The 25657-nt window shown below is 50.2% G+C and overlaps 1 protein-coding gene across 1 annotated transcript in view; it reads right to left on the bottom strand.

The window, feature by feature from the left end:
• LOC140430929 (lysosomal acid phosphatase-like) overlaps positions 1–25657 on the bottom strand; it is a 224113-nt gene that overhangs the window by 136052 nt on the left and 62404 nt on the right. The window contains exon 6 of the mRNA XM_072518745.1: positions 6937–7023. Within this exon, the coding sequence (XP_072374846.1) occupies positions 6937–7023 (87 nt within the window). The remainder of the gene's footprint in view (positions 1–6936; positions 7024–25657) is intronic.

Here is a 25657-nt window from a genome sequence, read left to right on the forward strand (position 1 = left end):
GCAATTGTAACATCCTTGGAATTTAGGCTTCTGTGGGCCGTTTCTTCCCTCATTTACCCATGCGGGCTTCTGATGCGTCCTAACTGGATGCATGTTAGCATCTGCCTGCTCTTCCTCTGCTTTACTGTAATCTGATTTTCCCTGAATGGACTGTTTCCAAGCTCGGGACAATCTCTTTAGTACCCATTTCTCATTGTCTCGTCTGAGGGGTCATAATTGGCGCAAGCTCTCTGTCCTGCTTCGGTCGCGTGAGAGACTCGGATTCGAGTCCATTTGGCCATATTGTCTGGGGTCAAATGGGCGTGGGCTAACTCTCCGAATACTTCTGTGAAATGAATCCACAGGCGTCCAGCTGTGGGGTGCTCTGTCTTTTTCTGCCTACATTTATTCAGGCCTTCTCCCTTATTGTAGCCGATTGCATCTAGGATCGCTGCATGCATTTCTTGGAGGGTGCCTCCTCCTACATTTTGTGGGTCGGGAAGGGCTGCCATGACTGAGGGGTTGAGGCTCAAAACTGTGAGCTTCACTTGCTCCTTTTCATCCAGGCCGTACATGGTCGCCTGTTGTTTGACTCTTGCAAAATAATGGTGTGGGTCCGATGTGGGTAGGAACGGTGTTATCTTATCACACGCGTCCCTTAATTGAGTGACGGTTAATGGGGTGTCCAGAAAATCTGGGTCTCCGTCTGTTGTGGCACTGCGCTGTGTGGTGACAGGGTTCATGGGATTGTGCTCTACCTGTGCAGTCGGGGGTGTGGGTGCTTTTCTTTTCTGAGGTTTATCCCGAGTACATGTTACATGTATATATCTATGGGCAGTCTCATTTAACTCCTGCCATTCGGGGCCATTTTCCTGATCTAACTGGGGTCCAAATGCATTCTGGAATCCATTTTGTACAGAAAGCAGAGATTGCAGGTCTGCAATTTGCTTTCGGCATTTGGCGTGATCTACCGAGCTCTGCCTTTGTTCCGTCATAGAACTGTGGAGTGCTCGTAGGGCTGCTGTTAAATTGTTACATTGTTTCTTTAATTGCTCGACTTGGTGTTCTGTTTCCTCTCTGACCAACACCTCGCATTGCGTGTCTTGGTAGGCCTTATCATTCTGTGACAGAAAGCTGCTTAAGTGAGCGAGACAAGATTGGTGTGCCCGTTTGACATCAGCCATCTCCTTGTCCTTCGCCGCTAACTGCTCTCGAAGTTGTCTGTTAACTTCTTCGTACTCACTAGCGTCTCCCTCACTATTCTTATCTCTCTCTTCAATCTCTCTGCGAAGCGTCCTCACAACCTCCTCTGTGCCTCGCAATTGTGCCAAGCAGGACACGATTGCCATCGGCTTACGAGCTTTCCCTGAGCTTTTCTTATGAATCTCGTCAGGTTCTCCCACCAAGTATTCCCTATACTTCCGGGACCTGTTTCATCGTTTGCACAGAATTCACTTCAAAGGGGCCATCCTTTCCCTTTGAGATATTTTCTAATTTCCTCTTCCCATACGGGACACTGCCCTGCTCTACTGGTCGCTGCGACCTCGAATTCCTGGGGGTTCACAAGGCATTCTATTGCCTTCATTGCCATTTCTATCGCTATCTCTGGGTTTCTACCGAATTTGGAACAGGGGGGAATAAAATGGTGACGCAAACACAGGTACGGTGTACGCTATTTTCCGGTCTACAAAACTCCTGACACGTTTTACGCAACAAAATCTATCAATGTTACCTTATATCCCTTGATAGTACGCATGCAAATAACACACTTCCGGATCTTGGAGGTTTGATCGATATTGGTCTTATGCTTGTGGTTTTTCTTTTTCCAATTGGGTTTCTAATTCAAATTTGGGTTCTCTCAGAGTGATGAAGCCACTTCTAGGTCGAGTCCCGCCAGAGTCGCCAGTAATGTTGCTATATTTATTTGGTTATAAATATGGCGGTCAATATGGTCGCCTTTCTTAATCCTAATTATGTTTCTACTTTCAGAGTCGCCAGGTATCTCTCGATACCGCCACAAGGTTCAACCCAAATACCGATCAAAGAGCCAATACACCAGTTAGTTAGTTCAAAGTCAATACTATTTATTTACACACAGTAGGATCTACTCATGCACGATAATACTACAAACTAAACTATCTCTAACGCTAACTCCCAAACTTAACTTTGGGTGCCCACTTAGTCAGAGGAACAATGGCCGTTGTTCGGATTTGAGGCTGTTGGGTGCGAAGAGGTAACAGGAGTACAGCTAAGATCATCCGTCTGGTAGCGAGCGTTGACCTTGAACTTACTTGCTTCTGGTGATGCTGGTGGATGGGGCTCTCCGCTTGAGAGCCGAATCCAAGAGACTGAATCTCAGTCGGGGGTTCCTTCTTATATATGGAGGGACTTTGCGTGCTTTTAGGTGGGCCTTAAACTTGGTCCCAATTAATTGGGCAGCTTCTTGATCATTGTCGTACATAAGCAACTGGGATCAAGTAGATCCCTTGAAGAGTATAGAGATTGTCGAAATAGAGTTAAGAGGGAAATCAGGAGGGCAAAAAGGGGACATGAAATTGCTTTGGCAAATAATGCAAGGGAGAATCCAAAGAGATTCTACAGATACATAAAGGGGAAAAGAGTAACTAGGGACAGAGTAGGGCCTCTTAAGGATCAACAAGGGCATCTATGTGCAGAGCCACAAGAGTTGGGTGAGATCCTGAATGAATATTTCTCATCGGTATTCACGGTGGAGAAAGGCATGGATGTTAGGAAACTAAGGGAAATAAATAGTGATGTCTTGAGAAGTGTGCATATTACAGAGGAGGAGGTGCTGGAAGTCTTAAAGCGCATCAAGGTAGATAAATCCCCGGGACCTGATGAAATGTATCCCAGGATGTTGTGGGAGGCTAGGGAGGAAATTGCGGGTCCCCTAACCGAGATATTTGAATCATCGGCAGCCACAGGTGAGGTGCCTGAAGATTGGAGAGTGGCGAATGTTGTGCCCTTGTTTAAGAAGGGCAGCAGGGAAAAGCCTGGGAACTACAGACCGGTGAGCCTAACGTCTGTAGTAGGTAAGTTGCTAGAAGGTATTCTGAGAGACAGGATCTACAAGCATTTAGAGAGGCAAGGACTGATTCGGGGCAGTCAGCATGGCTTTGTGCGTGGAAAATCATGTCTCACAAATTTGATTGAGTTTTTTGAGGGAGTGACCAAGAAGGTAGATGAGGGTAGTGCAGTAGACGTTGTCTACATGGACTTTAGCAAAGCCTTTGACAAGGTACCGCATGGTAGGTTGTTGCAGAAGGTTAAAGCTCACGGGATCCAGGGTGAGGTTGCCAATTGGATTCAAAATTGGCTGGACGACAGAAGGCAGAGGGTGGTTGTAGAGGGTTGTTTTTCAAACTGGAGGCCTGTGACCAGTGGTGTGCCTCAGGGATCGGTGCTGGGTCCACTGTTATTTGTGATTTATATTAATGATTTGGATGAGAATTTAGGAGGCATGGTTAGTAAGTTTGCAGATGACACCAAGATTGGTGGCACAGTGGATAGTGAAGAAGGTTATCTCGGATTGCAACGGGATCTTGATCAATTAGGCCAGTGGGCCGACGAATGGCAGATGGAGTTTAATTTAGATAAATGTGAGGTGATGCATTTTGGCAGATCGAATCAGGCCAGGACCTACTCAGTTAATGGTATGGCGTTGGGGAGAGTTATAGAACAAAGAGATCTAGGAGTACAGGTTCATAGCTCCTTGAAGGTGGAGTCGCAGGTGGACAGGGTGGTGAAGAAGGCATTCGGCATGCTTGGTTTCATTGGTCAGAACATTGAATATAGGAGTTGGGACGTCTTGTTGAAGTTGTACAAGACATTGGTACGGCCACACTTGGAATACTGTGTGCAGTTCTGGTCACCCTATTATAGAAAGGATATTATTAAACTAGAAAGAGTGCAGAAAAGATTTACTAGGATGTTGCCGGGACTTGATGGTTTGAGTTATAAGGAGAGGCTGGATAGACTGGGACTTTTTTCCCTGGAGCGTAGGAGGCTTAGGGGTGATCTTATAGAGGTCTATAAAATAATGAGGGGCATAGATAAGGTAGATAGTCAACATCTTTTCCCAAAGGTAGGGGAGTCTAAAACTAGAGGGCATAGGTTTAAGGTGAGAGGGGAGAGATTCAGAAGGGCCCAGAGGGGCAATTTCTTCACTCAGAGGGTAGTGAGTGTCTGGAATGGGCTGCCAGAGGTAGTAGTAGAAGCGGGTACAATTGTGTCTTTCAAAAAGCATTTAGATGGTTACATGGGTAAGATGGGTATAGAGGGTTATGGGCCAAGTGCGGGCAACTGGGACTAGCTTAATGGTAAAAAACTGGGCGGCATGGACTGGTTGGGCCGAAGGGCCTGTTTCCATGCTGTAAACTTCTATGATTCTATGATTCTATGATTCTATTGTCATCGATCTAAACCAATAAAGCGGTGGGCATGTCTTAGGTGGCCGTTGGCCTTGCTTTGTTTGTGCCTGTCGGTTAGGGTACTGGTGCCGGGATGTCTGCGACAGTATCGGCTACCTGAGTATTAGTCCTTTGTTTCCCCGAGATGGGCCATCAATATGTTAATCAACCCTAGAGTTTCGATTCCGTCTGCTGACTGCTTCCCAAATATACATTCAGGCTCTGTGCCTGCTTGTTGCTTTGTATTATCCACATTTCCCTATATTCTCTGTAAGTGTCCATTTTGTATTCTGAAAGTGGCCATCACAGATGGCTACAGTAGGCAAATTGTATATTTTCTGGTGAATCTTCCAATCACAGGCTGAGGGCAGGGTGGGCAGCAAAAGTGCCGAGAGTCACGGAGTCACTCACACATGCAAGGTTCTAGAATCATAGAATTTACAATGCAGAAGGAGACCAATCGGCCCATCAGGTCTGCATGGCCCTTGGAAAGAGCACCCTACCCAAGCGTAGACCTCCACCCTATCCCTGTAACCCTACCTAACCTTTTTGTAACCAATTGTTTTAACCAATCCACCTAACCCGCACATCTTTGGACTGTGGGAGGAAACCAGAGCACCCGGAGGAAACCCACGCAGACAGGGGGAGAACGTGCAGACTCCGCACAGACAGTGACCCAAGCCGGGAATTGAACCTGGGGCCCTGGACCTATGAAGCAACAGTGCTAACCACTGTGCTGCCGTGCTACTGTTACAACATCCTGGGCAAGTGCACGCTCAATCCCAGCCCACGTGCCCCGGAGTCACAACACAAATGAATTATAAAAATACCCAATGTCCTTGGCTGCCCAATAATTACAGTCACCAGCGTGGTAACCTGACAGGGCCTAATTTGAAACTGAATAAAATTGGATATCCTAAAAATTTAAATTAAACTGCAGTTAGTTTCAACAAATGGCCGAATGGGAATTTGTACTTGGCCAAATTCAAATACACTGAAACTCAGACAAACTGCCAGAGCATGTCTGAACCGCCCTGTCAATCTCCCATCAAGTGATGATCGATCCAATTGATATGCACTGGTCTATTGTCAGTAGCCCAGATTGAGCCAGACTCTCGGGCGCCCAGAGTCCCCGCTGTTAACTTATTTGTTAAGGGGCTACCTGCCAACCACACCACCGGAGATGGACACCTAAGGCAAGCTCAGGTGTCCTGTCCAATGATCATCAATGTGATCTTTGGATACTGAGACCCCTTCTTGAGTCTTCTTTGGCAGAAAGCCAGAGGAAATGGCAAAAAGGCGTGAAGGGAGGGGGGATAAAATAGACACCCGGACGGACATCAGCAGCGAAGACTCAACGTGGGAGGTGACCTTGACCATCCAGATGGACCAGGAAGGAAGGAAGAAGCTGCCAGCGAGGCTCACCTTTATGACAACGGTCCAGGGGAAGAATTGGATCCACAGTTAAACCAAGCCACCTTTGCAGGTAGTATAATCAAATCTTGGATGTTTTCTTGTATTATATTTGTGGGTTAATTTATGGGTTAATATTGTGTGTTTAATAAAGTTGGTTGAATTTATACTTGTGTTGACCTGTGTTCTCCTTGATAATAAAGACACTTAGGTAAACCCTTTGAGTAAGTAAACTGGTTGAAAGTATCTGAATTGGACAGATACAACACCAGGTTTGTAAATGTAAACTGTTTATTTATGAAAATAACTATAATGAAATATGATGCAGGTGCAGTTGGTTAGCTATTATCCAATACCCAACTTCCACTTTAACTTGCCCTCACCCTCTACACACACAAACATAAGACAAAAAAACACAGAAGGATGGAAAGGCGTAAAAAAACACCTAAGTGAAAGGGAAGCATCTTTATTTTAGATGATGGCTCTTTGCATGCTTTCTTTATAGTAAGCTTGCAGATTCAAGTCTTTGTTTTGCAGCCTGCATTGGTAGTTCTCTATAGTTTAACAATGCAGTACTCACAAGTGTCTTGGAGAGGCAGAGCCTTTGTTTCAAACTTTACTTTGAGATTGTGGTATGACTTCAGGCCTCTGTAGTTTCAGGAACACAGCACTCAAAGGCTACTGGTGAGATAGAGAAATAGCCTCACAGCAGCCTCCTGAAGAGTTAGCTGGATATTTCTGGAGAGAATTAGTTAGACATATTCCTTCATGCAGAATCAAAACCAAAACCCCAGGTCTCACTGGGATAAGATCCAGTCACTGCATGTCATCAGGTGGAGCACAGCCTTTTGGGCCAATTCATTGGCCACCAGACAAATCAATCCAACCGAATCCCATCCCATCTCCCTCACTAGTGCCGGCCAGTGTGCAGCTCCACTTTACACCAGCACAGGCTTCTGGATTCTTCTGCTTGAATTAAAGATACAGGCTGCTTGCCTTAAAAGACACATGTCCATCAATCATCCTCGGATCAAAAAGGTAACAGCAAAAATAAAACAAAGGGAAAATAAGGGAATAAACAGCCAATAAACAGGAAGGACCTTACTGTACTCACCTCACACAACATGGTATCGTATAGTTTCCACACATTTTCAAATGTCACCTTCAGCTTGGTCTTTTCAGACACCATGTCCAGCAAGGCCTAGATGGGGAGGCCAGAACACCACATCAGAAAGTGCCTCAGTTCAATGCAATAAGTCCCTCAGACTATCACAGATGCACTCCCCCCTCCTCCCCCCACCCGCCACAGAGAGGGTCTCTGAGACAATGCCCCCCTCGTCACCACAGTCCCAACTAGTGGTTAGCACTGCTGCCTCACAGCGCCATGGACCCGGGTTCAATTCCAACTTTGGTTGACTGTCTGTGTGGAGTTTGCACGTTCTATCTGTGGCTACCTAGGTTTCCTCCAAGTCCAAAGACGTGCAGGTTAAGTGGATTGGCCACGATAAATTGCCCGTTAGCATCCAAATGTTAGGTGGGGTTACGGCGATAGGGCGGGTGGGCCTAGTTAGGGTGTTGATGCAGAGGGTTGGTGCGTACTCAATTGACTGAATGGCCTCCTTTTGCAATGTAGGTATTCTATTTTATGAGAGAGGGTCCATGAGACACTCCTCCACCCAGAGGGACCCTGAGACACTGCCCCCTCAGACTGAAGGTCCCTGAGATGCTCCTCCCTCCAGAGGGTTGCTGAGACAGTCCTCCCCTCAGAGAGAGGTTCCTTAACACACCGCCCCTCAGATTAAAGGTCCATGAGACAGTCCTCCCCTCAGAGAGAGGGTCCCTGAAGCACTGCCCACCGCACCCCCCCCCCCCACCGACAGTGGGTCCCTGAGACACTTCCCCCCCGCAAAGAGAGTCCCTGAGACACTGCCCCCCACCCCAGAGAGAGCAGCACGGAGACACTGCCCCCCCCCCGCAGAGAGAGCATCACTGAGACACTGCCCCCCACCGCAGAGAGAGCATCACTGAGACACTGCCCCCCCCGCAGAGAGAGCATCACTGAGACAATGCCCCCCCCGCAGAGAGAGCATCACTGAGACACTGACCCCCCCCCCCCGCAGAGAGAGCATCACTGAGACACTCACCCCCCCCCCCCCCCCGCAGAGCGATCACTGAGACACTGACCGCCGCCCCCCCCCGCAGAGAGAGCATCACTGAGACACAGCCCCCCCCCCGCAGAGAGAGCATCACTGAGACGATGCACCCCCCTCCCCCCGCAGGGAGAGCATCACTGAGACGCTGCCCCCCCCTCGCAGAGAGAGCATCACTGAGACACTGAACCCCCCCCCCCGCAGAGAGAGCATCACGGAGACACTGCCCCCCCCGCAGAGAGAGCATCACTGAGACACTGCCACCCCCCCGCAGAGAGAGCATCACTGAGACACTGCCACCCCCCCGCAGAGAGAGCATCACTGAGACACTGCCCCCCCCCCCCGCAGAGAGAGCATCACTGAGACACTGACCCCCCCGCAGAGAGAGCATCACTGAGACACTGCACCCCCTCCCGCAGAGAGAGCATCACTGAGACACTGCCCACCCCCGCAGAGAGAGCATCACTGAGACACTGCCCCCCCCCCGCAGAGAGAGCATCACTGAGACACTGCCCCCCCCACCCCCCGCAGAGAGAGCATCACTGAAACACTGTCCCCCCACCACCCCCCCGCAGAGAGAGCATCACTGAGACACTGCCCCCCCCCCCCCGCAGAGAGAGCATCACTGAGACACTGACCCTCCCGCAGAGAGCATCACTGAGACTCTGCCCCCCCCGCAGAGAAAGCATCACTGAGAAACTAACCGCCCACCGCAGAGAGCATCACTGAGACACTGCCCCCCTCGCAGAGAGAGCATCACTGAGACACTGACCCCCCCCCCGCAGAGAGAGCATCACTGAGACACTGCCCCCCCCCGCAGAGAGAGCATCACTGAGACACTGTCCCCCCCCCGCATAGAGAACATCGCTGAGACACTGCCCCCCCTCAGAGAGAGCACCACTGAGACACTTTCCCCCCCCCCGCAGAGAGAGCATTACTGAGACAGACCCCCCCCCGCAGAGAGCATCACTGCGACTCTGCCCCCCCCACAGAGAGCATCACTGAGTCACTGCCCCCCTCGCAGAGAGAGCATCACTGAGACACTGACCCCCCCGCAGAGAGAGCATCACTGAGACACTGCCCCCCCACAGAGAGAGCATCACTGAGACACTGACCACCCCGCAGAGAGAGCATTACTGAGACACTGCCCCCCCCAAAGAGAGAGCATCACTATGACACTCCTCCCCCCCCCCCTCGCAGAGAGAGCATCACTGAGACACTGCCCCCCCCACAGAGTGAGCATCACTGAGACACTTCCCCACCCCCCCGCAGAGAGAGCATCACTGAGACACTGACCCTCCTGCAGAGAGCATCACTGAGACACTGTCCCCCCCCCCCCCCGCAGAGAGAGCATCACTGAGACACTGACCCCCCCGCAGAGAGCATCACTGAGACACTGACCCCCCCGCAGAGAGAGCATCACTGAGACACTGCCCCCCCCCGCAGAGAGAGCATCACTGAGACACTACCCCGCCCCCCGCAGAGAGAGCATCACTGGCCTTACTGAAGTCCACATAGACAACATCCACTGCCCTACCTGCATCAATCATCTTTGTGACCTCCTCGAAAATCTCTATCAAGTTAGTGAGACACGACCTCCCCTTCACAAAACCATGCTGCCTCTCACTAATACGTCCATTTGCTTCCAAATGGGAGTAGATCCTGTCTCGAAGAATTCTCTCCAGTAATTTCCCTACCACTGACGTAAGGCTCATCGGCCTGTAGTTCCCTGGATTATCCTTGCTACCCTTTTTAAACAGAGGAACAACATTGGCTATTCTCCAGTCCTCCGGGACATCACCTGAAGACAGTGAGGAACCAAAGATTTCTGTCAAGGCCTCAGCAATTTCCTCTCTAGCCTCCTTCAGTATTCTGGGGTATCAGGCCCTGGGGACTTATCTACCTTAATATTTTTCAAGACGCCTAACACCGCGTCTTTTTGGATCTCAATGTGACAGGCTATCTACGCACCCTTCTCCAGACTCAACATCCACCAATTCCTTCTCTTTGGTGAATACTGATGCAAAGTATTCATTTAGTACCCCGCCCATTTCCTCTGGCTCCACACATAGATTCCCTTGCCTATCCTTCAGTGGGCCAACCCTTTCCCTGGATACCCTCCTGCTTTTTATGTACGTGTAAAAAGCCTTGGGACATTCCTTAACCCTATTTGCCAATGACTTTATGTGACCCCCTTCTTGCCTTCCTGACTCATTGCTTAAGTTCCTTCCTACTTTCCTTATCTTCCACACAGGCTTCGTCTGTTCCCAGCCTTCTAGCCCTGACAAATCCTGACAAATGCCTCCTTTTTCTTTTTGACGAGGCCTCCAATATCTCTCGTTATCAAAGGTTCCCGAAAATTGCCGTATTGATCCTTCTTCCTCCCAGGAACATGCCGGTCCTGAATTCCTTTCAACTGACACTTGAAAGCCTCCCACATGTCAGATGTTGATTTACCCTCAAACATCCGCCCCCAAATCTAGGTTCTTCAGTTCCCGCCTAATATTGTTATAATTAGCCTTCCCCCAATTCAGCACATTCACCCTAGGACCACTCTTATCCTTGTCCACCAGCACTTTAAAACTTACTGAATTGTGGTCACTGTTCCCAAAATGCTCCCCTACTGAAACATCTACCACCTGGCCGGGCTCATTCCCCAATACCAGGTCGTACAGCCCCTTCCCTAGTTGGACTGTCTACATATTGTTTTCAGAAGCCCTCCTGGATGCTCCTTACAAACTCTGCCCCGTCTAAGCCAGTCAGTTTCAGCGGGAGCATTGCGGAAGGAGGTTGCTGGGAGGTAAGTCAACCTTTAAAAGCACTTCTCTTTGCAGGGGCAGGCCAGTCGATTTCGGCGGCGTGAGAGCAGCTGGTGAGTCAGTTTCAGCGGGAGCATTGCGGAAGGAGGTTGCTGGGAGGTAAGTCAACCTTTAAAAGCACTTCTCTTTGCAGGGGCAGGCCAGTCGAGTTCGGCGGCGTGAGAGCAGCTGGTGAGTCAGTTTCAGCGGGAGCATTGCGGAAGGAGGTTGCTGGGAGGTAAGTCAACCTTTAAAAGCACTTCTCTTTGCAGGGGCAGGCCAGTCGATTTCGGCGGGAGTGGAGCTGGCTGGTTAGTCAATTTCAGCAGGAGCTGAGAATTTTTCTTTTTTTTTTAAATTAGTTTTTTTAGGCGGGATCAGGAAGTCGACCCGCGGACGTCTGGGAAGACCCTCACCAATAAATTCTGGTGGAGAGGAAACCCGAGACACTACACGTGTAGTGTCTCCCACCCACCCTCCTCCTCTAACCTAATAATAAAACCCATTGGTCTGAGGTAAGTACCATATTTTTATTATATTATTATTAGTTTTTATAAAAATTTAATTTAGTTGTTAGCCAGATCTTGGTAGAAAGTTAGAGGAATGGCAGGGAAGGGAGTGCAATGTTCCTCCTGCAGGATGTTTGAGGTGAGGGATGCAGTTAGTGTCCCTGCTGATTTTACCTGCAGGAAGTGCTGCCATCTCCAGCTCCTCCAAGACCGAGTTAGGGAACTGGAGCTGGAGTTGGAAGAACTTCGGACCATTCGGGAGGCAGAAGGGGTCATAGATAGCAGCTTCAGGGAATTAGTTACACCAAAGATTGGAGATAGGTGGGTAACTGTAAGAGGGACTGGGAAAAAACAGTCAGTGCAGGGATCCCCTGCGGTCGTTCCCCTGAGAAACAAGTATACCGCTTTGGATACTTGTGGGGGGGACGACTTACCAGGGGTAAGCCATGGGGTACGGGCCTCTGGCACGGAGTCTGTCCCTGTTGCTCAGAAGGGAAGGGGGGAGAGGAGCAGAGCATTAGTAATTGGGGACTCTATAGTCAGGGGCACAGATAGGAGATTTTGTGGGAGCGTGAGAGACTCACGTTTGGTATGTTGCCTCCCAGGTGCAAGGGTACGTGATGTCTCGGATCGTGTTTTCCGGGTCCTTAGGGGGAGGGGGAGCAGCCCCAAGTCGTGGTCCACATTGGCACCAACGACATAGGTAGGAAAGGGGACAAGGATGTCAGGCACGCTTTCAGGGAGCTAGGATGGAAGCTCAGAACTAGAACAAACAGAGTTGTTATCTCTGGGTTGTTGCCCGTGCCACGTGATAGTGAGATGAGGAATAGGGAGAGAGAGCATTTAAACACGTGGCTACAGGGATGGTGCAGGCGGGAGGGTTTCAGATTTTTGGATAACTGGGGCTCTTTCTGGGGAAGGTGGGACCTCTACAGACAGGATGGTCTACATCTGAACCTGAGGGGCACAAATATCCTGGGGGGGGAGATTTGTTAGTGCTCTTTGGGGGGGGTTTAAACTAATGCAGCAGGGGCATGGGAACCTGGATTGTAGTTTTAGGGTAAGGGAGAATGAGAGTATAGAGGTCAGGAGCACAGATTTGACGTCGCAGGAGGGGGCCAGCGTTCAGGTAGGTGGTTTGAAGTGTGTCTACTTCAATGCCAGGAGTATACGAAACAAGGTAGGGGAACTGGCAGCGTGGGTTGGTACCTGGGACTTCGATGTTGTGGCCATTTCGGAGACATGGATAGAGCAGGGACAGGAATGGATGTTGCAGGTTCCGGGGTTTAGGTGTTTTAGTAAGCTCAGAGAAGGAGGCAAAAGAGGGGGAGGTGTGGCGCTGCTAGTCAAGAGCAGTATTACGGTGGCGGAGAGGATGCTAGATGGGGACTCTTCTTCCGAGGTAGTATTGGCTGAAGTTAGAAACAGGAAAGGAGAGGTCACCCTGTTGGGAGTTTTTTATAGGCCTCCTAATAGTTCTAGGGATGTAGAGGAAAGGATGGCGAAGATGATTCTGGATATGAGCGAAAGTAACAGGGTAGTTATTATGGGAGACTTTAACTTTCCAAATATTGACTGGAAAATATATAGTTCGAGTACAATAGATGGGTCGTTTTTTGTACAGTGTGTGCAGGAGGGTTTCCTGAAACAATATGTTGACAGGCCAACAAGAGGCGAGGCCACGTTGGATTTGGTTTTGGGTAATGAACCAGGCCAGGTGTTGGATTTGGAGGTAGGAGAGCACTTTGGGGACAGTGACCACAATTCGGTGACGTTTACGTTAATGATGGAAAGGGATAAGTATACACCGCAGGGCAAGAGTTATAGCTGGGGGAAGGGCAATTATGATGCCATTAGACGTGACTTGGGGGGGGATAAGGTGGAGAAGTAGGCTGCAAGTGTTGGGCACACTGGATAAGTGGGGCTTGTTCAAGGATCAGCTACTGCGTGTTCTTGATAAGTATGTACCGGTCAGACAGGGAGGAAGGCGTCGAGCGAGGGAACCGTGGTTTACCAAGGAAGTGGAATCTCTTGTTAAGAGGAAGAAGAAGGCCTATGTGAAGATGAAGTGTGAAGTTTCGGTTGGGGCGATGGATAGTTACAAGGTAGCGAGGAAGGATCTAAAGAGAGAGCTAAGACGAGCAAGGAGGGGACATGAGAAGTATTTGGCAGGAAGGATCAAGGAAAACCCAAAAGCTTTCTATAGGTATGTCAGGAATAAGCGAATGACTAGGGAAAGAGTAGGACCAGTCAAGGACAGGGATGGGAAATTGTGTGTGGAGTCTGAAGAGATAGGCGAGATACTAAATGAATATTTTTCGTCAGTATTCACTCAGGAAAAAGATAATGTTGTGGAGGAGAATGCTGAGCCCCAGGCTAATAGAATAGATGGCATTGAGGTACGTAGGGAAGAGGTGTTGGCAATTCTGGACAGGCTGAAAATAGATAAGTCCCCGGGACCTGATGGGATTTATCCTAGGATTCTATGGGAGGCCAGGGAAGAGATTGCTGGACCTTTGGCTTTGATTTTTATGTCATCATTGGCTACAGGAATAGTGCCAGAGGACTGGAGGACAGCAAATGTGGTCCCTTTGTTCAAAAAGGGGAGCAGAGACAACCCCGGCAACTATAGACCGGTGAGCCTCACGTCTGTAGTGGGTAAAGTCTTGGAGGGGATTATAAGGGACAAGATTTATAATCATCTAGATAGGAATAATATGATCAGGGATAGTCAGCATGGCTTTGTGAAGGGTAGGTCATGCCTCACAAACCTTATTGAGTTCTTTGAGAAGGTGACTGAACAGGTAGACGAGGGTAGAGCAGTTGATGTGGTGTATATGGATTTCAGCAAAGCGTTTGATAAGGTTCCCCACGGTAGGCTATTGCAAAAAATACGGAGGCTGGGGATTGAGGGTGATTTAGAGATGTGGATCAGAAATTGGCTAGCTGAAAAAAGACAGAGGGTGGTGGTTGATGGGAAATGTTCAGAATGGAGTACAGTCACAAGTGGAGTACCACAAGGATCTGTTCTGGGGCCGTTGCTGTTTGTCATTTTTATCAATGACCTAGAGGAAGGCGCAGAAGGGTGGGTGAGTAAATTTGCAGACGATACTAAAGTCGGTGGTGTTGTCGATAGTGTGGAAGGATGTAGCAGGTTACAGAGGGATATAGATAAGCTGCAGAGCTGGGCTGAGAGGTGGCAAATGGAGTTTAATGTAGAGAAGTGTGAGGTGATTCACTTTGGAAGGAATAACAGGAATGCGGAATATTTGGCTAATGGTAAAGTTCTTGAAAGTGTGGATGAGCAGAGGGATCTAGGTGTCCATGTACATAGATCCCTGAAAGTTGCCACCCAGGTTGATAGGGTTGTGAAGAAGGCCTATGGAGTGTTGGCCTTTATTGGTAGAGGGATTGAGTTCCGGAGTCGGGAGGTCATGTTGCAGCTGTACAGAACTCTGGTCCGGCCGCATTTGGAGTATTGCGTACAGTTCTGGTCACCGCATTATAGGAAGGACGTGGAGGCTTTGGAGCGGGTGCAGAGGAGATTTACCAGGATGTTGCCTGGTATGGAGGGAAAATCTTATGAGGAAAGGCTGATGGACTTGAGGTTGTTTTCGTTGGAGAGAAGAAGGTTAAGAGGAGACTTAATAGAGGCATACAAAATGATCAGGGGGTTGGATAGGGTGGACAGTGAGAGCCTTCTCCCGCGGATGGATATGGCTGGCACGAGGGGACATAACTTTAAACTGAGGGGTAATAGATATAGGACAGAGGTCAGAGGTAGGTTCTTTACGCAAAGAGTAGTGAGGCCGTGGAATGCCCTACCTGCTACAGTAGTGAACTCGCCAACATTGAGGGCATTTAAAAGTTTATTGGATAAACATATGGATGATAATGGCATAGTGTAGGTTAGATGGCTTTTGTTTCGGTGCAACATCGTGGGCCGAAGGGCCTGTACTGTGCTGTATTGTTCTATGTTCTATAAGCCCCTAGCACTAAGTGAGTCCCAGTCAATATTGGGGAAGTTGAAGTCTCCCATCACAAGCCTCGTACCAGCCTCCCTGAACAGGTGCCGGAATGTGGCGACTAGGGGCTTTTCACAGTAACTTCATTGAAGCCTACTCGTGACAATAAGCAATTTTCATTTCATTTCAACAACCCTGTTGCTTTTACTCTTTTCCAAAATCTGTCTACCTATCTGCTCCTATCTCCCGCTGGCTGTTGGGAGGCCTGTAGTAAACCCCCAACATTGTGACTGCACCCTTCTTATTCCTGATCTCTACCCATATAGCCTCACTGCCCTCTGAGGTGTCCTCCCGCAGTACAGCTGTGATATTCTCCCTAACCAGTAGCGCAACTCCGCCACCCCTTTTACATCCCCCTCTATCCCACCTGAAACATCTAAATCCTGGAATGTTTAGCTGCCAATCCTGTCGTTCCCTCAACCAGGTCTCTGTAATGGCAACAGCATCATAGTTCCAAGTACTAATCCAAGCTCTAAATTCATCTGCCTTACCCGTAATACCTCTTGCAATAGATGAGCAATTAGATGAGCCTTCTTGTTAAGTATGTTACAATCAACATGAACAGGGGTCTATACAAGGACACTCGCTTGCCCTTCAGGGTCTCATCAGCATGCACCATATTCCAATAGATCATGGAGAACATACTGCAAGGGTTACCCAAAGTGGCGGTGCACTTGGATTATGTCCTGGTCACGTGGACTTCAGAACAAGAGCACCTGGTGAACTGAGAAGAAGTCTTGCAGAGGTTCTCAAGAAGGGATACACCGAAAGAGGGAATAATGTATTTTTCAAGAAAATGAAGTGATCAATGTTGTTCCTCTGTTCAATAAAGGGAATAGGAATGGCCCTGGTAATTATAGGCCGGTTAGTCTTACTTCGGTGGTCGGTAAGTTAATGGAAAAGGTCCTGAAGGATAGGATTTATGACCATTTGGAAAGATGTAGCTTAGTCAACACGGATTTGTGAAGGGTAAGTCTTGCCTCACAAATTTGATTGAATTCTTTGAGGAGGTAACTAAGTGTGTAGATGAAGGTAGAGCAGTTGATGTATACATGGATTTTAGTAAGGCATTTGATAAGGTTCCCCATGGTCGGCTTATGAAGAAAGTAAGGAGGTGTGGGATAGAGGGAAATTTGGCCAATTGGATAAGTAACTGGCTATCACATAGAAGACAGTGGTGGATGGAAAATTTTCAGACTGGAGACCAGTTACCAGCGGTGTACCACAGGGATCAGTGCTGGGTCCTCTGCTATTTGTGATTTTTATCAATGACTTGGAGGAGGGGGCTGAAGGGTGGGTCAGTAAATTTGCTGATGACACCAAGATTGGTGGAGTAGCGGATGAGGTGGAGGGCTGTTGTCGGCTGCAAAGAGACATTGATAGGATGCAGAGCTGGGCCGAAAAATGGCAGATGGATTTTAACCCTGATAAGTGCGAGGTGATTCATTTTAGTAGAAAAGATTTGAATGCGGATTACAGGGTCAACGGCAGGGTTCTGAGGAATGTGGAGGAACAGAGAGATCTTGGGGTTCATGTCCACAAATCTCTGAAGGTTGCCATTCAAGTGGATAGAGCTGTGAAGAAGGCCTATAGTGTGTTAGCGTTTATTAACAGGGGGCTTGAGTTTAAGAGCCGCGGGGTTATGCTGCAACTATACATGACCCTGGTGAGACCACATTTGGAGTAGTGTGTGCAGTTCTGGTCACCTCATTATAGGAAGGATGCGGAAGCATTGAAAAGGCTGCAAAGGAGATTTACCAGGATGCTGCCTGGTTTGCAGGATAGGTCTTATGAGGAAAAGTTGAGGGAGCTAGGGCTTTTCTCTTTGGAGCGGAGGAGGATGAGAGGCAACTTAATAGAGGTTTATAACATGATGAGGAGGATAGATTGAGAGGACGTTCAGAGACTATTTCCTCGGGTGAATGTAGCTGTTACAAGGGGGCATAACTATAAGGGTCAGGGTGGGAGATATAGGAGGGATGTCCGAGGTAGGTTCTTTACTCAGAGAGTGGTTAGGGTGTGGAATGGACTGCCTGCTGTGATAGTGGAGTCGGACACTTTAGGAACTTTCAAGCGGTTATTGGATAGGCACATGGAGCACACCAGAATGACAGGGAGTGGGATAGCTTGATCTTGGTTTCGGACAATGCTCGGCACAACATCGAGGGCTGAAGGCCCTGTTCTATATTCTATGTCAATTGGGCTATTGGGTGAATAAAAACGGTTTACATCTGGTAGAGGACAAGGTAAAAGCCATAATGGAAGCACCAACTCCAAGAAACACCACGGAGTGAAAATCTTTCCTGGGATTAGTAAATTATTCTGGGAAATTTTACCCAAATTTCATCTCTTGATTGACCCTCTTGCATATCGTGCTACGGAAGTATCAAAGGTGGTCTAGGGAGGCACCGCAGGGGGAGGCTTTCAATAAAGTTTTTTTCTTTAAAAATATATTTATTGAAGTTTTTTAACAACACAACTTTTCTCCCTTACAAACAATAACACCCCCCCCCCCCCCCACAACAAAATAACAAGAAATCGCACTGAGCAAGATATGTACATGGCAAAATGGTATATTTACAGAGCTTTATACACTGGCTCTCTCCCGCACGTGCCAGTTTCCCCCACCCTTCATGTTATCTCTTGCTCATCCATACCCCCAAGCAATCCCCCATTCTCCCCCCCCACCTCCCCGCCGGGTTGCTGCTGCTGCTGACTGACCTTCCTCTAACGCTCCGCGAGATAGTCTAGGAACAGTTGCCACCGCCTGTAGAACCCCTGCGCAGACCCTCTCAAGGCAAACTTAATCCTCTCCAGCTTTATGAACCCAGCCATGTCGTTTATCCAGGCCTCCACGCTGGGGGGCTTCGCCTCCTTCCACATTAGCAAGGGCAGCACGGTAGCATTGTGGATAGCACAATTGCTTCACAGCTCCAGGGTCCCAGGTTCGATTCCGGCTTGGGTCACTGTCTGTGCGGAGTCTGCACATCCTCCCAGTGTGCGCTCCGGTTTCCTCCGGGTGCTCCGGTTTCCTCCCACAGTCCAAAGATGTGCAGGTTAGGTGGATTGGCCATGCTAAATTGCCCATAGTGTCCAAAATTGCCCTTAGTGTTGGGTGGGGTTACTGGGTTATGGGGATAGGGTGGAGGTGTGGACCTCGGGTAGGGTGCTCTTTCCAAGAGCCGGTGCAGACTCGATGGGCCCAATGGCCTCCTTCTGCACTGTAAATTCTATGATAATCCTTCGCCGAGCTACTAGGGACGCAAAGGCCAGAATGCCAGCCTTTCTCGCCTCCTGCACTCCAGGCTCGTCCACTGCTCCAAATATTGCTAGCCCCCAGCTTGGCTTGACCCGGACTTTCACCACCTGAGATATTGCTCCCGCCACTCCTCTCCAGAACCCCTCCAGTGCCGGGCATGACCAAAACATATGGACATGGTTCGCCGGGCTCCCTGAGCACCACCTTCCACATCTGTCCTCGACCCCAAAGAACCTGCTCAACCTCGCCCCGTCAAGTGAGCTCTGTGAACCACCTGAAATTGTATCAGGCTGAGCCTGGCACACGAGGAGGAGGAATTAACCCTACCTAGGGCATCAGCCCACAGACCTTCCTCGATCTCCTCCCCCAGTTCCTTCTCCCATTTACCCTTCAACTCTTCTACTAGCGCTTCCCCCTCTTCTTTCATCTCCTGGTGTATTGCCGACACCTTGCCCTCCCCGACCCATACACCCGAGATCACCCTGTCTTAAATTTCTTGTGCCGGGAGCAACGGGAATTCCCTGACCTGTCGCCTCACTAAAGTCCTCACCTGCATATATCTAAAGGCATTTCCCGGGGGTAACTCAAATTTCTCCTCCAGTGCCCCTAGGCTCGCCAACATCCCGTCAATGAACAGGTCCCCCATTCTTCTAATCCCCGCCCGATGCCAGCTCTGGAACCCCCCGTCCATCTTCCCCGGGACAAACCGGTGGTTACCCCTGATCGAGGACCACACCGAGGCTCCAACTGCACCCCTGTGCCGTCTCCACTGGCCCCAGATCCTTAGCGTTGCCGCCACTACCGGGCTCGTGGTATACTTTGACGGCGAGAACGGCAGCGGTGCCGTCACTAACGCCCCCAGGCTCGTTCCTTTACAGGACGCCATCTCCATCCTCTTCCATGCCGTCCCCTCTCCCTCCATAACCCACTTGCGGATCATCGCCAGATTTGCTGCCCAGTAGTAGCTCCCTAGGTTTGGCAGCGCCAACCCTCCTCGGTCCCTACTGCGTTCCAGGAACCCTCTCCTTACCCTCGGGGTCTTATTCGCCCACACAAACCCCATAATACTCCTACCTACTCTCTTAAAAAAGCCCTTGGTGATCACGATGGGAAGGCACTGAAACACAAACAGAAACCTCGGAAGGACCACCATTTTGACCGACTGCACTCTTACCCGCCAGCGGGAGCGGTAACATGTCCCATCTTTTGAAGTCCTCCTCCATTTGCTCCACCATCCTCGTCAGATTCAGTTTATGTAGGGCCCCCCAACTCCCGGCTATCTGGATCCCTAGATACCGAAAACTCCCCGCCGCCCTCCTCAGCGGTAGGTCCCCATCCCTCTTTCTTGGTCCCCTGCCTGTAATACAAAGAGCTCACTCTTCCCTACATTGAGCTTATAGCCCGAAAACTCCCCAAACTCCCTTAAAGTCTGCATGACCTCCACCATCCCCTCCATTGGATCCGCCACGTACAACAACAGGTCATCCGCATATAGCGACACCTGATGCTCTTCTCCCCCTTGGACCAACCCCCTCCATTTATTAGACTCCCTCAATGACATGGCCAAGGGTTCGATCGCCAATGCAAACAACAGGGGGCACTCTTGCCTCGTTCCTCGGCACAGCCGAAAGTACTCCGATCTCCGCCGGTTCGTCACTACACTCGCCACCGGGGCTCTGTAAAGGAGCTTAACCCAACTGGTAAACCCTCCCCCGAACCCAAACCTACGCAGCACCTCCCAGAGGTACTCCCACTCTACTCGGTCAAAGGCATTTTCCGCGTCCATAGCTGCCACTATCTCCGCCTCTCCCTCCTCCGATGGCATCATCATCACATTTAAGAGCCGCCGCACATTAGTGTTTAATTGCCTGCCCTTTACGAATCCCGTCTGGTCCTCGTGGATCACCCCCGGGACACAGTCCTCAATCCCCATGGCCAGTACTTTTGCCAACAACTTAGCATCCACATTGAGGAGCGAGATCGGCCTGTACGACCCACATTGCAGTGGGTCCTTGTCCCACTTTAGGATCAAAGAAATTGTCGCTTCCGACATTGTCGGGGGCAGGGTCCCCCTCCTCTCTTGCCTCATTAAAGGTCCTCACTAGTAGCGGGGTCAAAAGGTCGACGTACTTTCTGTAGAACTCCACCGAGAACCCGCCCGGCCCCGGGGCCTTCCCCGCCTGCATACTCCCCAAATCCTTGCTCAGCTCCTCCAACCCAATTGGTGCCCCCAAACCAGCCACCTCCTGCTCCTCCACCCTCGGGAATCTCAGTTGGTCTAGGAATCGTCTCATCCCCTCTTCCCCCGCTGGGGGCTGGGATCTGTACAGCTCTTCATAAAAGGCCTTGAATACCTCGTTTATTTTCGTCGCACTCCGAACCGTGGCTCCCCTTCCATCTTTGATTCCCGCTATTTCCCTCGCTGCCGTCCTCTTACGGAGCTGGTGTGCCAGCATCCGACTAGCCTTTTCCCCATACTCGTAGGTCGCCCCCTGCGCCTTCCTCCACCCCTGTGGTCAACAGGTCAAACTCCATCTGGAGCCGTCGTCTTTCCCCAAATAATCTTTCCTCCGGGGCCTCTGCGTATCTCCTGTCCACTCTCAAAATCTCCCCCACTAACCTCTCCCTTTCCATGCCCTCTGTCTTCTCCCTATGAGCCCTGATGGAGATTAGCTCTCCCCTGATCACCGCCTTCAACGCCTCCCATACCACCCCCACCCGCACCTCCCTGTTGTCGTTGGCCTCCAAGTACCTTTCAATACACCCCCTCGCCTTCCCACACACCACCTCATCTGCCAGCAGTCCCATATCCAACCGCCACAGCGGGCGTTGGTCCCTCTCCTCTCCCAGCCCCATTTCCACCCAGTGCGGGGCGTGATCCGAAACGGCTATGGCCGAATACTCCGTCCCCTCCACCCTCGGGATGAGCGCCCTGCCCAGAACAAAAAAATCTATCCGGGAGTAGGCTTTGTGCACGTGGGAGAAGAAAGAAAATTCCCTGGCCTGCGGTCTTGCAAACCTCCATGGGTCCACTCCCCCCATCTGATCCATAAACCCCCTAAGCACCTTGGCCGCCGCCGGCCTCTTTCCAGTCCTTGATCTGGAGCGGTCCAGAGCTGGGTCCAGCACTGTATTGAAGTCCCCTCCCATTATCAGGCCTCCTACCTCCACGTCCGGAATGCGCCCCAACATGCGCTTCATGAATCCAGCATCATCCCAGTTCGGGGCTTATACATTTACTAACACCACCCACGTCCCTTGCAACCTACCACTCACCATCACATATTTCCCTCCATTATCCACTACGATAGTCTTGGCCTCAACTGACACATGCTTTCCCACCAATATTGCCACCTCTCTATTCTTCGCGTCCAGTCCCGAGTGGAATACCTGTCCTACCCATCCCCTTCTTAACCTGACCTGGTCCGCCACCTTCAGGTGTGTCTCTTGGAGCATTACCACGTCTGCCTTCAGTCCCTTCAAGTGCGCGAACACTCGGGCCAGTCCCGTGTTCATGTCTCCCTCGCCCTCCAGTCCACCAGCCGGGGGACCTCTGTCCTGACCACCTCTTCTGTGTCCCATTCCCTTTCGGCCAGTGCAGCAGCAACCCCCCCCCCCCCCCCCCCCCGCTAGACCCGTCTAGCTTTTTTTTTTTTTGTTCCCCCCATATCACTCCAGTAAGTCAGCTGACACCTGCTGACCCCGTCTTCCCCCGCCGTCCCTTTGACCTCCCCTTGTGGGAGTCGCCCAATCAATATGCATTCCTTCGTTCCCCCTCCCGCCTTTCTTCCCGCGAGCGGGAAAAACCCCGCGCTTTCCAAAGCCCGCTCCGCCCCCTCTGGCGCAGCTCCTGTCGCGGCCTTGTCTCTCTCCCCCAGCCCATGTAACATTTCCTGTGCGTGATTGACCCCCTATATACAACAACCATCACACATCAAACCCCAAAACATCCCCCCCACCCTCACAAACCCTCAGTTAGAGTCTAACTTTTCGGTTTGTATGAAGGTCCACGCCTCTTCAGGTGTTTCGAAGTAATAGCGTTGGTCCTTGTATGTGACCCACAGTCGCGCTGGCTGCAGCATTCCAAATTTCACTCCTTTCCGATGCAGCACCGCTTTGGCCCAGTTGAAACCCGCTCTCCACTTTGCAACCTCCGTGGTCCAGTCCGGGTATATTCGGATCTCTGCATTGTCCCACTTGCTGCTCCGCTCCTTCTTGGCCCATTTCAGGACCCTCTCTCTGTCCGTGAACCAGTGAAATCTCACCACCATCGCCCTTGGCGGCTCATTTGCCTTGGGCTTCCTTGCCAGCACCCGGTGTGCCCCGTCCAGCTCCAGCGACCTCGAAGGGGCCTCCGCGCCCATCATCGCCCCGATCATCGTGCCCACGTATGCCACGGCATCGGCCCCCTCCACTCCTTCTGGGAGACCCAGGATCCGCAGATTCTTTCTCCTCGACCCGTTCTCCAGGTCTTCGAGTCTTCCCGCCCACCTCTTGTGTAGCGCCTCGTGCTGCTCCACTCTCACCGCCAGGCCCAAGAGCTCGTCATCATTCTCACTGACTCCTTTCTGTACCTCCTGGATCTTCACCTCGTGGGCCTTCTGGGTTATCCATAGTCCTTCAATTACCGCCAGCATAGGCGCCAGCATCTCCTTGCGCAGCTCCTTGAAGCGGCGCTTGATGAACTCCTGCAACTCCGGCCCGCACTCCGCTTTGTCCCCGGCCGCCGCCATTTTGATTTTTTTCCCTCGCTTGTCCCGCTGCTCCAATGCCACTTTTTTGGCCGTTGCACTTCTGGTCTGGTCCATAAACTTTGGAGGGGGACCTCTCTCTTTCCTTCCCCACGGGTTGTCTTCAAAACAAATTCCGTTGGGGATCCTCCAATGAGCCCGAAAGTCCGTAATAGCGGGAGCTGCCGAATCGTGCGGCTTAGCTCCGCATAGCCGCAACCGGAAGTCCGCTTTCAATAAAGTTAAACAACAATTTCTGCATTCTACCTTTTTGGCCCATTTTGACCCTAGGCAGGAATTCGTTTTGACATGTGATGCGTCCCCTTACGGGTTTGGGATGGTGCGTTCACACTGTTGGAAAGACGGAATGGAAAGGCCTAACGCATACAGGATCCTTTCGGAGGCTGAGTGGAGGTATTCTCAGATTGAGAAAGAGGGCTTGGCGATAGGTGTTTCATAATAGTAACAGACCACAAGCCCTTATTGGGACTTTAAAAAGAGGATAATTCTCCCCTATTATCTCTGCCCGGATACAGTGTTAGACCCAGATATGGTGTTGGGCCTAGATACAGTGTTGGGCCCTGTTACTTGCAGCTTATGAATACCTTTTAGAGTATCGCCCTGGAACCTGGATAGCTAATGCGATGAGTTGCCTCCCGCTCCCCACAAATCCAGTTCCTTTACCATCATTGGAAGAGGTCGCGATGACCCAAATATGTTTAGACACTTTGCCGGTGTTCGCCAGGCAAATTAAGGCTTGGACTCAAAAATATCCAACCCTGTTTAAACTAAAGTACATGATCCTGAATAATGGAATCTGAGGATAATCCACAGAAGAAATGAAACTACATCTGACTAAGAAAAAAGTGCTCAGTGTGGAGGACAATATCATTCTCTGGGGATCCTGAGCAGTTGTCCCTCACCCAGGGCGGCGTCCAAAACTTATGGAACCATATAATGGCCACCATGGAGTATTGAAAAAGCAAATGCTCGCCAGGAGCTACGTCTGCTGGCCTGGCCTCGACTCAGACATCATGAACTTGATGAGATGGCACGATCTATGCCTGGAGCATCAGAAAACCCACCTTCAGCCCCCCTATATCCATGTGAGTGGCCTGGCAGTTCGTGGACTTCGCACAGCCTTTTGATCCTGGTAGATGCACACTCCCCCAAAATGATTGGAGATACACTGCATGAGCTTCATTATCTCTCAGGCTACAAACGAGAAATTACGCCAAAGTTTCTGCATGCACAGAATACCAGAAATTCTGGTTTCCCATAACAGCACTGCCTTCACTGTAGTTAGTTCCAAAACGTCATGCTATCCGATGGCATCAGACACATCAGAATAGCATCTATCACCCAGCGTCAAATGGGCTGGTGAATGGACAGTGCAGACTTTTAAAACTGGTATGAAGAAACAACCATCGGTACCCAGAGACCGAACTGGCATGATTTTTATTTGACTAGAGGATCACTCCTCACACAACAAATGGAACTGTTAATGGGACGGTGGCTTGGTACAAGACTAAGCCGACTAGTCCCAAACCCGGTGGGGAGGGTAGAATCCCTACAAGAGAACCAGAAAAGAAATTACGATTCTGCAAGAACAGAAAGAACATTCAAAACAGGCAATCAGGTTTACATGAGGAATTTCGGACGTGGTTCTAGGTGGGTCCCTGGGATCATAATGGAGAAAATGGGACCAGTGTTGTACAAAGTGAATGTCCAGGGTACGGCCGTAAGGAAACACCTAGACTACCTCAGGAGCAGAGTCCACTCAGAAGTGACAGAAGGCCAGAACTGAACCGGAGTACCTGGCGCATGAGGCAGCAGTGCTAACCACTGTGCCACCGTGTCGCCAATCTATTAGTGTGGAGTTTGCATGTTCTTCCCGTGTCTGCATGGTGTTCCTCCGGGTGCTCCGGTTTCCTCCCACAGTCCAAAGATGCGCAGGTTAGGTGGTTTGGCCATGATAAATTGCCTCTCAAGTGTCCAGGGATGTGCAGGTTAGTTATGGGGTTGCTGGGATAAGGCAGGGTGGATGGGGGAGTGATCATGGGTAGGGTGCTCTTTCGAAGAGTCAGTGCAGACTCGATGGACCACACGACCTCTTTCTATACTGTGGGATTCTGATTCGATGACATAATTCAGAGAAAGATTGAGCCAAACATGCGAGTTAGCCAGAAAGCATGTAAAGATATCACAGCAAGTGATAAAGGCAGAGCAGATAGAAGAGCAAAGGCTGGTTGTTTTGTGGCTGAGGAAAAGGTGTCAGTCTTATTGCCAGTGTGAAGTGAAGTGAATTATTTAACAAATAACCCGGATAGAAAGAAAAATCAAGGAGTGTGTCATGTAAATATG

The sequence above is a fragment of the Scyliorhinus torazame genome, chromosome 10, assembly GCF_047496885.1.
Source record: "Scyliorhinus torazame isolate Kashiwa2021f chromosome 10, sScyTor2.1, whole genome shotgun sequence".
NCBI lineage: Eukaryota > Metazoa > Chordata > Chondrichthyes > Carcharhiniformes > Scyliorhinidae > Scyliorhinus > Scyliorhinus torazame.